General features: G+C 43.2%; 1 protein-coding gene across 4 annotated transcripts in view; it reads left to right on the forward strand.

Moving 5' to 3' along the window:
• Positions 1-212: 212 nt before the first annotated feature.
• LOC142784974 (uncharacterized) overlaps positions 213-14,578 on the forward strand; it is a 45,645-nt gene continuing 31,279 nt past the window's right edge. For 2 of the 4 annotated variants that reach the window (XR_012888802.1, XM_075883396.1), the window contains exons 1-4: positions 213-486; positions 3,383-3,499; positions 4,957-5,096; positions 5,275-5,565. Coding sequence is in view for 3 of the 4 variants with exons in the window: in XM_075883396.1 (XP_075739511.1) it covers positions 3,415-3,499; positions 4,957-5,096; positions 5,275-5,565 (516 nt within the window). In the remaining variant the exon portion in view is untranslated. The other 2 variants (XM_075883397.1, XM_075883398.1) reach the window with 2 other exon arrangements.

Consider the following 14,578-nt stretch of genomic DNA (forward strand, 5'->3'; position numbering starts at 1 on the left):
CTAGAACAAAAAAGAAAACAAAACAAAGACCTGCGAAAGTATTCATAAGTTGTAACTTGTTTCTTGAAAAACCGTTTATCACTTTTAAAGTGGTTTTGCCAGATAACATACATTTTTTTTCAGTGTATTGCAGCGAAAGATGTTTTTTTTCCTCACACAGATATTCAAGTCAAATCCATTCACAGCTAAAGCCACATAATGCTTGTCTTCTTTGTTTCCGTGGGCATGCTGTTTCGGTGCGTCTCTCATACGTTCGCGCTGCTACACACGAGAGCACGAAATAATAAATTTACGCAAGGAAGCGTCGTTGCTCGTTCATGCAATGTGCGAAGATTGCGCGCTATTCCCGCGGTTTTTCGAGTGCGTATCAAGTGTGAGTCGTCCAAGGAATCGGCGGGTTGTGCGGGTGCTCGAAGGACTCCGAGGTGACGGCTGACGCCTGTGTGAGAGAAACTAAAGGTAAAGACAGTGTGAAAGAAACTAAAAGTAAGGGAACACTTTTTTATGTAGACTAAGTATGCCACTCAGCGCAAGTGTGTGTTGCCGCACAGGAACGAGGCGTCGTGAAACGGCAGCCTTACGCGCCTTTGCGAGTGCGGTTACCAATTCGCTTTGACAACGCTAATGCCAGCAGAGCCATGGCGCATCGGCGCGGCCTTACTGGAGCTCATTCGCGACAACTGCGGCAACATGCATGTCTATGGTGATCAATTTTTTCATATGTGCAATGTAGTGAGGAGGACGCACACGGCGCTTGCTACGTTGTTGATTAAACGAAGCCTGCAGTGCCATTTGATGCAAAGCAGCATTTTGTTCACGTTCGCGGGCGATACAATTTGTAACTGGCTCGATTCACCTAGCCAACCGCCTTAGTGGGTTGATAAGCATACGTTCACGGTAGAGCGTTATTATGCCCCTAAACAGTGGCGTATGCTTGTTAAAAGATATAATGTGTGTGCCTAGTGTAGAGAGAGACAGGTGTTCGTGCAATCTGTATGTGTACCTGCAAGACGCCTTTGCTTGTAACTAATAATGTACCGGCCAGCACCTACATTGTACGCCTGACTTTGAAGAAAACTTGCATGCACAATGTGAGATTTTGTAATCTGCCAGAGTTGCTTTCTATAAAATAATACACTGCCAGCATGTTCAAATATGTTTTGCCGCTGTGTGGCAGGGGTGCGGTTATCACGCTGTTGTGTAGGTGCTGATGAAAGCACTTATAGTTTTGATGCATTATTATTTCTCATCTAACTCATCAGGTGTTTGGCTGTTTCAGCACAAACAAGGCAATGAGAGAAGGAAGACGGGTATTGACAGGACCAGTGCCGACTTTTGTTTGTAGGAGAATACCCACGTTGGTGTATTTATTGTGACAGCATTTCCGTGTTGCTTTTTTGCCCAATTTATGCAACGACACAGTTGTCAGCAATATGAGAGAGAACACTGAAATTAGCTTTTAAAGATCATGGTGACTAAATGCCTAGTAATTCACAGCACAATGTAAGAACAAAAAAAAACATCAGTATGATCAATGTGCGACGAGTACAGTCTGTCATCTAAAAATGTATCGTGCAAAATGTTTCTTAAGTAAGAAACCTCTCTATGTTTGCAAACAGTGTGACGTCACTTCGAGCACCGTGCCAGCCATTCCCTTCCTCGGTGCAAGGACTGGTTGGAAAGGAAGTTGTTGGTGACGTTCCTGATAGCCCTTTCAGATGTATGCGATTCTAAACCTATAGCCTAATATATACGCAATCTTTTGTGCAGTTACATCGCTGCATTTGACACCTACAACTTATTTGCATTCTTACATTGATCTCTTAGGACCTAACACACAAACTTGTAGTGTGCACTGTCACTTCATGAATATCGAACGGTAAAGGTACTGAGTATATGTGAAACAAGAATCTGCTTGTTACATGAAGACATATGAGGCCTTCGATAAAACAAGTTATACCTTTATTGGGCTTGCGTACTCGTCGGGGCGATGCATACATGCAGCTTCAGCAAATGGTATCTTCCAGCCCGGTGACCATGCAATTTTTTTCTGCACACAGCGCAAACACCGAGATGTACCCAGTCACAGATGATCAAGTCAAGTGCATATTTACCTTCACTAAAATGTCGAATCAAGTTTTTTCAACAACCGGTCACTGCCACGAGTGCTAACGTCTTCGCAAACGGTACACATCATTATTCACACTGCACACACCACGCACAATATTCTCAGTTGAACCGATATTCTCAATACATTTCAATGGACACTACATGCAACAATCAACAGTGCACATTTTTTGAAGACTATGCCGCTGTTCCTCGCACAGGCCACCACGTGTGTTCACTTTTTCAAGATAAACAGACAGCGTGGCAAATATTTTACCACACAGCTTACCACACAACTAGATGCTTGCTGACACATACTACAGCTAATGTAGACATTGTAACGTGAGGTGTAAGCTTTGACAAATTAAAACTTGCCCCAAACTCCGCAAGACTGTCTGTACCGGGCTGAGCCACCAGTGGGAGTGTTTTTTCAGCCACACCTTTTACGTGTGCTAGTGACATCATGCTGTGAGGTACCTCGGTAGGGGCCTATCGCTGCATACTTTATGTGAATGAGGGTCCTGTTAGAAAAAGCAGGCATTGTTGAATTCGTAACTTGTTCATTTCCAACCTTCATATAAACGAGTGGTCTGACTGATATTCAGGCGAACTTTTGTGCAATAAACTATACAGTTGGCAGTCTGTGCTTGCCCCTTACTTTTGTTATTGGTGTTTCTCGTTCTTACTTTGCACTGTTCATTACTGCTAACCTACAGAAACTAGCCTAGCTTGCCGCTGTTTTGGACAAGATGCAGCTCGCAAGTGTGACAGTGTTCATAACTTTAAATGCTCAAGCACAATTATCGTTTCATATTCATTTAGTTGCATTTAGTTGCATTCATATAAGTACATTAAAAGTAATCATTGATTAAACATGAATCTGGGTTCTTTCACATAATGCTCACAACTTTATATATCAAATTGAATGGTGTTTATAAAAACATGGGTTTTAGCTAAACTTCATGCTGTTTTCTTACACAGCTGACAAAACGCTATTGCATGCTTACTTGCCATGAATTGGATTGTGTTTGAAATATATTGCAATTCTTCACCGGACTGCCAGTAGCACTTCACATTTATTAACCATGGATTGTTTAATTTTTAAGAACGGAAAGAAAGAAGTGGCAGGCCGGGATACTTACTTGATATTGGCATCCGTTTTGCTACCCGGCGAATTCTAATGGAAACTTCCTATAGAGTGGTTATGCGTCTTGCATGTGTGTCTGTAAACCAAGAACTTTGGGCAGAACTATATTTGTCTTACAAATGGTTCCAGGACTGTTGAGGCTGTAGGGCTGCTTAGCCAATATGAATGGTGGAATCCCTGGACATGTGTTCAACCATGCTGCATCAGCTGCTTGGTGTTTTCACGGCATCTTTACAGATGTGTTGGGTGAGTAAAGCAAGCAGGTTTTAATACAGGGAAAAATATAATATGGCAGCACCTCTTGTGTGTGCTTTACATCCCAAGTATATCAAATATTTATCTTGCACCTTGTGGCCTGAAATGTTTAAGGACACTTCTTTTTGCTTTATATTTGAGTCCTGATGCTTCGACAGCAATGTATTTGTGTTTGACAGCAAGTGTTCTTGAACCAATAACTGATCTCAATAATGACAAAACACCCTCCATACTTGGTCCTTAGCATAAGCTTGCACATATCTATAGCAGATTCAATTGTTCATTTTTCGCTGTGATGATAATGGGCAAGCAGCAAAGGTAAGTTCAGGTTGGAGTGGTCGGTGATGTCCGTTTAGGCTGTGCTCTATTGCTTTGCAACCAGAGTTACTTTTGGCCACATATACAATAAAGCCATGTGCCGTGCATTCTAAATGAGATCACCATATTGCATTTCACTACATCTTAGTATGTGTCGAACAAATGCAGATATCTTTAGCTTGCCACTATAAAGGGATCCTAAACCAACACAAGGTTGAAATTTATTCGTGGTGTTGCAGCTGTGCATGACTCTACAATGGATGCATAGCCGTGATAATTTTTCTATATGTAGTCGCAATAGTATTGTTACACACATTGGATGATAGAAAAGAGGTCCTCGCTTATTTCGCTTTTTTTTTGCTATGCTTCTCTCTTGTCTCTTCTTGCCATATGCTCCTCCTCACTGTGCAAGGAGCAAGAGCAGTGGGCACACAAACACGTCTTAAAAAAAAGCTGTTATAAGGTGAGCATTGAGGGACTGAACACTTCCAAAAGGCTCAAAAAGGAAAACGTATTGTTTATAGCTACTTTTTGGGCACCCATAGCTAGTTGTGCTGCTGCAGTTGTCATTGTTGATCAGCAGACTATTCTGAAGTTGTTGCACACATTTGCTTTATATGTTAAAAATAATTGGAGGTGGTTTGGCACCCTTTATTGCAGTTACATACAGAACTAGGTTTCAATGTGTAAGCAAAATCTGTTCACTATAAATCAATCCTATTGATATCTGAAATTCAAAAAATATTCACAAAAAAGCTCAGGAAAAGGCTAAGTGGTTGCCCCTTGAACGTGAAGGAGATACCCTTCTTTTAAAAGGCCAATACAGTCTAGTAGTCTCGATATTACCTGCACTATAATATATTCTGGTGTGGTGCTTTTCATGCATGTTATAATTAGAGGGCTTTTTAATTGAACTGTTGTCACTTTGCCCTGTGTTGCTGAGATTGTTCACATAGTTATAATACATGAATCAGTTTATGCCTATAAAATATCATCATCAAACGCCGGAAGAAGAAGAAAGAAGACTGCTGCCTGGAGCGAGCGCGCGCTACTTCGCTTCTTCTAATAATCCGTATTCGTTCGAAGCAGTCCCTGGTCTCGATCGTCTTAATAAAGGTGCCTTGACCCAGGATACTACCTCCTCGCGGGCAAGAAAGGTCAACCTGCCACAGAGCAGCAGAAAGAAAACGGCGGAGGAGCAGAGGATCGACCTGGATCGAGCGACGAGACCACCGTGGACAGTACGAGCATCAGAACGAACGATTGGCAAGTAAGGAGTCATTGTTAACCGCCTCAATATGAGCAAAGAAGTGATAACTAAAAAAAGGAAAGTGCTTCGCTCCCAGATCGCGCGACTGATTAACGCAGCTGAGCAGCAAATTAATGATGGGCATGCGAGCAGCCACTACGAAAGCATGGCTAACATGTTGATCTTCTACGCCCCACAGGTTGTTTTGACCTTGTCAGCTTCTCTGCTGATTGCAACACCCTGCCCTGCCTCGTGCCTGTTTCTCGGTGCCGACACTGATACGGTACCAGCCTTCCCGGACAATTCTGCGCGCGCAATCATCGAGGCATCGTCATTGCCCTTCACTTCTGCGCACAAGTGCACCGACTCCACAGCGACCCCTGGACCCAAAGACTACTTAAGCCTCCGGAAATCCTTCCCCGCTTTCAGTGGGCATGGGAGCAGCCACTGCGAAAGCATGGCTAACATGTTGATCTTCTTCGCCCCACAGGTGTGTACATATACTCCACTGCATGCTAAAAAAAGTGACAATCGTTTCTTAGTCGTGCTCCCATGCCCACGTGAGCTGTGTATTGTCTTGAAAGAATGCTTAGATGTGAGTTTGCTGTTGCTTTGTTCTGGTGACGTAGAAACTAACCCTGGCCCCCCTACTCTTCGCAGTTCCAGCGCAGACATAGGTGAAGAACGAACTCCTGTACATAGTGCCGCCATACTTGAAATACTCAAAGGTGTCAACGAACGAACAATTCATCTAACTGAGAGCCAAGCCAATCTAACCACGGATGTTAAAGCAATAAAAGATAACCAGGAGACTATAAAAACTAGTCTCTCAGATATATTCACCCGCCTTGAAACCTTGGAGCATGAATCGAAAACCCTAAATGCACTTCAGGAAGATATCGTGTCAATTAGGAGCTCCACCGCCCATCTGACGTCCCAACAAGAGATGTTACAGACGCGGTTGGATGACTTAGAGGATCGCTCCAGACGAAATAACGTCGTTATTAATGGTATATCAGATTCGAAAGAAACGTGGAACGATACGGAGGAGAAAGCACTTGCCGCGTTACACTCCGCACTTGGCGTCGAAATACCCCCCTCAGACGTCGAAAGAGCTCACCGTATAGGGACGCTATCTGCATCCAAACCCCGCCCCATTATAATGAAATTTTGTTCCTTTAAAACCCGAGATAAGGTATTATCAGCGCGCGCTAAACTTAAAGAATCCGGTATTTCGGTATCCGAAGACTTTTCGCCAGCGACTCGTGAGGCACGAAAGAAACTGTCTGAATTCGCTAAGGGTCTACCTGGATCCCCGAAATACAACTTGCGCTACACGAAACTGTATGTCAACCAACAATGCTACGTATATGACTCTTTAACCGATACTGTAACAGAAACGAGTAACTTTCCCCACCCTGAAACGCATCAACGCAAAGCATCGCAAAACAACGGCCTAGACGCTACGCAAACAGCAAACCTAGAGACACGATAGGAAAACGCGAGGGGATGTGGGCGATTGCCGCCCCCGTCACGCTTATCTGTACTTCTTGCGAACGTCAGGAGTGTGCTTAATAAACTTGACTCTTTTAACTCTATTGTAGACACGTGCAGACCTAATGTTATCGCGCTAACCGAAACTTGGCTGAATAATAACATTCGGAACACGGAAATTTTTTACGATGCGTCCCGCTACACAATTTACCGTTGTGACCGTACCTTCGCCAAGGCGGTGGCGTTATGCTTGCTGTTTTGAATGCACACGATTCTTACCAGGTTGCTGTTGAAACCGATATTGAAATTATCTTATAGTGTGTTGAGGTGGCACACCAGAAATTCATTTTTGCGGCATGTTATCGCCCCCCTAACGCCCCGCCAACTTTTACTGCCTCCTTACACGATGTTCTTAATACCGTAGTAACTCGCCTGCCAAGCGCCCCGATTTTCTTATTAGGTGACTTTAACTTCCCTCAAATTATGTGGTCCTCCGAATCGCCCATGTTTAATTCAAGTTCCTCACAAGTTAGCGACTTTCTGAACCTTTGCTCAACCTTCACCCTTACCCAACTAGTTACCCAGCCGACGAGAATAACAGACAGCACAGCAACGGTACTAGACCTCGTACTTACCTCACGCCCCGACTCTGTCTCGTGCATGACATATTTACCCGGTTTATTTGATCATTTAATCCTTTCTTTCAACATCTCAGTACCAGCTCTAGAAACACGTAAGACAACTAAGCAAATTCGTGATTATAAGAAAGCAAATTTTGATGCCATTAACACTGAACTGTCCACTTTTCTTGACATTTTTCTAGACAATTTCGACAATCGTACAGTTGAAGCTAACTGGAACTTATTCCTGCGAAAAGTCGACGAGCTAACCAACAAATACATCCCGCTTCGCAAAATCTCTTCGCATGCCAGAGCTCCATGGTACAATGCCTACTTAAAACGTCTATCAATCCGCAAGCGCCTTTACCGTAAAGCGAAACTGCTGCCCACGAACGCTCGGTGGGTTGCATACAAAGTAGCCAACAATTCCTATGTATCCGCTGTCAAAATGCAAAATCCAACTTTTTCCAAAGTACCTTACCTAGCCTGCTTTTAAACAATCCTCAAAGCTTTTGGCGTGTAATTAATCCAAGCACGACTGAGTCAATTAAACTGCTGGACCATAATGACGAATCCACTCCCGACAATGAGTGTCCGGTTGTCCTGAACAGGTTTTTTTGTAGTAATTTTGTGGTCTCTTCCAGTACATCTATTCCTTCCCCAAAGCTGCACGATTATCCACTCATGAATTCAATTATTATTGACACTCGGGGAATTTCTAAAATAATACAGTCACTTAAGCCCTCTTCAAGGCAAGGTGTCGATCTTATAACTTCTAAATTTCTTCAAGGTACGGCCTCGTATTCTTCAATTCTTCTTACCAAACTTTTTCAACAATCCATTGACAGCGGGTCCCTACCCATCCAGTGGAAAGTCGGTAAGGTGGTCGCCGTTCACAAATCAGGTAGCAAAGAATCTCCTTTAAATTACTGCCCTATATCCCTTACGAGCATTCCTTGTAAAGTCTTGGAGCATGTCTTGTACACAAGCATCGTAACTTTTCTCGAATCCAATTCATTTTTCACGGATGCACAACATGGTTTTCGAAAGGGATTTTCATGTGAAACCCAATTACTGTCTTTTACACACCAGCTTCACCGCATTCTTGACCGTCGCTCCAAAGCGGACTGTATTTTTTTAGATTTTGCAAAAGCCTTTGAGAAAGTGTCCCATAATCTCCTGCTCCTGAAATTTAGCAAACTTAACCTTGATCGTGATGTGTTCAAATGGCTTGAACACTTTTTGTGTGGCCGTACACAGTTTGTTGCAGCCAACTCATATAATTCCCCAGAATGTTCTGTTAATTCGGCCGTACCCCAAGGCTCAGTCCTGGGCCCCTCTTATTTTTAATTTACATCAATGACCTCACTGATTGCTTTTCATCAAACATACACCTGTTCGCTTACGATTGTGTGATATTTCGTGAAATTAACGACACAAACGATGTTAGTATTATGTAAAACGACCTTAACGCTATTTCAAACTGGTGCAGTCTTTGGCCAATGAACCTTAATATTAAAAAGTGTAAAGTTTTACGCGTATGTCGAACTTCAACCACTCCCGCCTCGTACCATCTTAATAATGTTCTACTCGATTGTGTTTCATCCTACCGGTACTTAGGTGTGCACATTACTTCTTGCCTGACCTGGTCCGTTCACATAAGCAACATTATTAACAATGCAAACCGTATGTTAGGCTATCTTCGTCGCAATTTTTCTTCTTCACCTGCCTCTCTAAAACTACTGATGTATAAGAACTTGGTTAGAAGTAAATTAGAATATGCTGCTTCAGTTTGGGATCCCAGCATGGTTTATCTGATCAAAGCCCTCGAACTGGTCCAAAATAACTCTGCCCGGTTTATCCTACACGATTACGATCGAACAGCAAGCGTTACAGCTATGAAAAACTCGTTGCAGCTGACTTCCCTTTCTTCTCGTCGTAAGTTTTTTCGCCTGTGCCTTTTTCATAAAATCTTCCATAACAGCCCCCACCTTCGTGCTAATCTTTTTCTTTCACCGTCCTACGTGTCCTCTCGCATCGATCATGCGAATAAAGTATACCTATATGCCAAACAAGAACGTGTTCAGAATCTTTTGTCCCACGCACCAGCAAAGACTGGAACCAGCTTCCTGGAGCGACTGCTGCGATTACTGATTTTCAGCTGTTTCGCGCTGCACTAACAAACATTGTAAACTGAGGTTACTTATTACGTGTGCCTTTTTCGTTTTTTTATGTTCTTGCGTGTTCTGATGTGTTTTGCAGCTAGAATTGTATACTAGGATTATTTAAAATATGTACACTAGATCTCTTTTGTTCTACTTTTGTGTCCTAAGTTTGTTATCAGCTAAAATTGATTATTCAGTAAACGTTGAATCCTGTACTCCCCTTTACTCACCTTCTGAGTCCATTTTTTGTAAACCCACTCCCCTCTTCAATGCCTCTGGCCCTGAGGGTACAATAAATAAATAAATAAATAAATAAATAAATAAATAAATAGATGGAGCTAACCGGGAGCAGCTGCTTACAACGCAGGCGCAGATTAAAGCAATAAGTGACAGTCTCAAGAGCGTGAACGAGCAAATAGAAAGGTTCTAACAGAAGACAATGCCGAAGCTGAATTCGAAAGCGTCATAGAGTACGACATGAAATTAACGACGATCTTATCTGCAATAGAAATCTGACTTCGACAGCCTGAACAATTGGATTCAAGCGAAAGGACAAGGCTGGTGACGTCCTCAAGTACAGGACAAGAAGCAACGGAACTAGTTAAGCTACGTAAGCTTGAAATGATAAAGTTTGGGGGAAAAACTTTGGAGTGGAACCGCTTTTGGTCTCAGTACGAGTCGGCAGTTCACCTGAGACCGAACATGAGCAAGGGACAGAAGTTCAATTACTTGTTAGCATCACTAACTGGAAAAGCGGCGGCTGCTATTGAAGGACTTCAGTACTCGGCAGAGGAAAATTATGATGACGCAATCAAAATACTGCAAAAGACGTTCGGCAATTGAGAACATTCCATTGAAATGCACATGAATGAGCTATTGAGTTTGGAGAAAGTGAGGTCTGTTCAAGATACCGATGACTTGGCTAGTACAGAGAGTGCAAGTTAACATATTGGCACTCAAGTCGCTAAAAGTGGAAACCGAGAGCTGTGCGCTGATGTTGTTACCGGTATTGAAAAGAGCAATTCCACCAAAATTACCAGTGCAGTTCAAGTCAAAAGAGGCTATGGAAAACAGCTCAGCTTCAGAAAACGGCGAGCAAAACAAGGCAACGGGAAAAGCGTGCCAGAAAAAGCTGGACAGGCTCATGTTATTCTAGAGAGAGCAAGCAGTTTTTCGTGAAGAAACACAACGTGAACAAAAAAGGATAACTGCAAAACCAAGAGAGAACCGCGGACAGATGCGCACAACTTCAAGCTTCTATAGCTCAGCGCACAGAATATGCTTATTCTGCAAGCAGAAAACCCACGCAACCGCAAACTGTCGTAGAAGCATTCCAATGGATGAAAAGAAAACTATGCTTACCGAAAATAGAGCATGCTTCAGATGCACTCGACCAAACCACACTGCACGCATTTGCAAGGCCCAAGTAAAATGCAAGCAATGCAAGGGACGACATGCCACGTCAGTGTGTAGAACGGTGATGCAGAAAACAAGGGCAGAGCTGGTCTCAACAGTGCAAGCCGAAGCGACGACGTCTACGCTACAAGCAACCGAAGATATCGAGCATAAGTTTGTGCTTTTGCAGACGGCTGTAGCGTGCGTAGAAGGAGAAACATGTGGCCGACATTGCCGTTTGTTATTAGACAGCGGAAGTCAACGTTCATTTTTGAAGCGGGATTAGCGAAAGAAATAGGTGCGAAGGTGTTGCGACAGGAAAGGCTGATGATTGGTTCATTTGGAGGAGACGAAAAGGTCAAACTAATGAACGTGGTGCTAGTGACTGTAGGATCACGAGAAACAAGCACGACAACAGTGATTGAAGCGTTACAAGTCGACGTTATCTCGCACAGTTGTATACCCACTCCAACTAAGAAACTCAGCGAGAAAATGAAACAGCTAAATATGCAAGTGGCTGATCACAGAACCAAGACGACTGCAACAAATTCCGTAGAACTACTGATCGGCTCAGACTATTATTGGGAATTCTTTACTGGTAGAACTCAAAGAATCGAGGACAGACTGATGGCTGTAGAAACTATACTTGGATGGGTACTGCAAGGGCTGTCAGAGCAAAGCAAGACAAAACTAACACATAATCAAGCAGTCATGGTTCTGAAGGTCGAAGCTGCGGAGACAGAGCTCCAGCAAGAGCTACAGAAGTTCTGGAGCTTGGAGTCAATGGGGATCACAAGAAATAGTTTGAATAACACCGGAAATGAAGTGGTCGAAGAATTCGAGCGCAAGATTGTACAACAAAACGGTCGCTATCAAGTCAGCTTGCCATGGAAACAGGACGTAAACTTGGAAAGCAACCAGAAAAATGCGATAAAAAGACTACAGCAACTGACTAAAAGGCTGCCGAAAAATGAAGACATGCTGTATCGCTACGACAAAGCTATATCAGAGTATATGGCATTAGGAGTTGCAGAGGAGGTCCAAAATCCATCAGAACAGCCAAATGCACTTTGCTACTACAAGCCACATCATGCGATCATTAGAGAGGACCGAGCCACAACAAAGGTTCGAGTAGTGTTTAACACCTCATCACACTCTCGAAAAGGCATGTCTATAAACGAGAACCTAGAGGCAGGACCCAATTTGAATGAGGACATGCTATCGCTGCTCCATAATTTCCGAAAGAAAAAGGTGGCATTAGTTGGAGATGTTGAAAAGGCATTTCTACAAATCTCTTTACATGAAGAGGATAGAGATGAAATGAGATTTCTGTGGTGGAAGGATGACGCTGAAGCAAGGTTAATGAATGAAGCGCAAACATGGCGCATGACAAGAGTAACGTTCGGAACAACACCAAGCACGTTTATACTGGCAGCTACAATTAAACACCATTTGAAACAAGTGGAAGACTAGTTTCCTGATACGACAAGGACACTGCAGAAAGCGATCTACGTGGATGATGTTATTTTGGGAGCAGCAAAGCTTGATGAAGCAGTCAAGTTGTACAAAGAGGCAAATCAAGTGTTCAGAAAGGCAGCGATGAATTTGAGAAAATGGACATCCAATGAAGAGCGATTAAACAAAATAATTGATGAAAAAGAAAGAGACGATTCTCACATAGATATTCGATCTAGATGATTTACAATGCTTCTGGGCTTGATATGGAAACACTCAAAGGACATGATTTGCTTCCCTAAGGAAAAGTGGAATTTATTAACAGGTACAACGCACTTGACAAAAAGGGCTGTGTTTCAAACCACAGCGAAGATATTTGACCCACTCGGTTTGTTGTCGCCATTCACAGTACGCGCGAAAATAGGACTGCAGAGACTGTAAAAAATGAACGTCACGTGGGACGACAAGCTCCCTAAAGATGAATGCGACAAATGAAAGAGCCTTATGTCTGAAGCGGAGGACTTTCGAGTTCTAGAAATCCCACAATGCTACACAAGCAAGAATCAACCAGTACAAGCATACAAGCTGCATGTATTTGCCGACGCGAGCCCATTACCATACGGAGCGGCAGCATACTTGATAGCAGTATACCATGATGGAAGCAAAGAATCAAGGCTGGTAACACCAAAAAGCCGCGTAGCTCCAATTAAAGAGCTGGCATTGGCGCTATTTGAACTGAGGGCAAAAGAGATCCGTTTGTTGCCAACAAAATCGCAGAAATTAGAGAAAAAATACTTCAAGCAAGCTGGTCATTCGTTCAAAGTGACAACCCTGCTGACCTATTTACACGAGGAATAAGCGCAAAGGCATTGATAACGTCAAAGTTATGGTGGAACGGTCCCGAATGGGTAACATCACTGGAAAAAAACTTAGTAAGCATAATTGGCACAAATACAGACGTGGAAGACCAGCATAAAACACAATGTCACCAATGCTTGGGAAGAGCTGAAATTGCGCCAATCTTGGAAATCGAAAGGTATTCATCATACGGACGGCTTATAAAAGTGACAGCATGGGTGTTCAGATTCATAAACAACACAAGAAAGGAAAATCACAAAGGGCCGTTGACAGGAAAAGAGGTAATAAACGCAAAGAAATACGGGATAATACAGACCCAAATATCACTGAGACAAACAAAGGGTGAGGCCTATTCAAACAATTGATCATTTGAAATTAATGGACACAAAGTCTACCTTGATGACGATGGAATCATCAGACAGAAAGGACGATTGCAGTGCAGCCAAGAATTCAACAAGCACGTAATAGTAATTCCAAAGGATGAGCATTTCACGGAACTGCTAATACGTCACGTGCATAAAATGGTATCACGCGGAGGAGTTCAAGGGACGCTAGCGCAACTTCGAACTAAGTTCTGGATATTGCAGGGTAGACAAGCAGTGAAAAGAGTTCTAAACAAATGTGTCGTCTGCAAGAGGCCTAACTCCAGACCGGCGACTCGAGACATACCTCCACTTCCGGCAGACAGAGTCACTGAAGCAGAGCCATCCAAAGTTACAGGAGTTGACTGCCCAGTACCTCTTTACGCAAAGGACAAGTATCAGATTGTGAGCAATATGTACTGATATTCACCTGCGCGGCAACAAGAGGAGTACACTTGGAAGTTACCAACGATTTGTCATCGTCAAGTTTTCTACAAGCCTTCCGACGATTTACAGCTCGACGGGGAATACCAGCAGTAATATACTCGGACAACGCCAAAACATTTATAAAAGCTGGAAAGGAAATCAACAGAATGCTCGAAACAATTAAAAACGAGGTTTTAAAGAATTACTGCAGTGGCCCACAAATTCAATGGAAAACGATAGCCGAGTGCGCGCCATGGTGGGGAGGATTTTACGAGCGCCTCATAAGAAGTTTGAAGACGTCGATGCGAAAAATAATATCGAAAAGCACAGCTTCGGTAGAGGAGCTACGCACTATTGTAGCAGAAGTTGACGGAACACTCAACAATTGACCATTGACTTACGTATATGGAGAACCTGACGAGCCAATGCCACTAACGCCGGCAGACATCATAGGTGGACGGCGACAGCTTCAAGACGGACAAACAAGACTGTACAACGGTGACATTGAAGACGCATGGCGACGTAGATGCAAACTCGTGCGCGCATGGTGGAAAAGATGGCGTCTAGAATATATCAAGAAAATAGGAGCTACGGTCAAAGCCAAGACACGGCAAGCAAAACCACTCTCACAGGGTGACATCGTGTTGGTTTAGGACAAGGCTCCAAGAACATTTTGGAAAATGTGCCGGATTGAAAAACTCTACCCTGGGCGAGACGGAATAACAAGA

The sequence above is a fragment of the Rhipicephalus microplus genome, unplaced genomic scaffold (genome assembly GCF_043290135.1).
Source record: "Rhipicephalus microplus isolate Deutch F79 unplaced genomic scaffold, USDA_Rmic scaffold_16, whole genome shotgun sequence".
Lineage (NCBI taxonomy): Eukaryota > Metazoa > Arthropoda > Arachnida > Ixodida > Ixodidae > Rhipicephalus > Rhipicephalus microplus.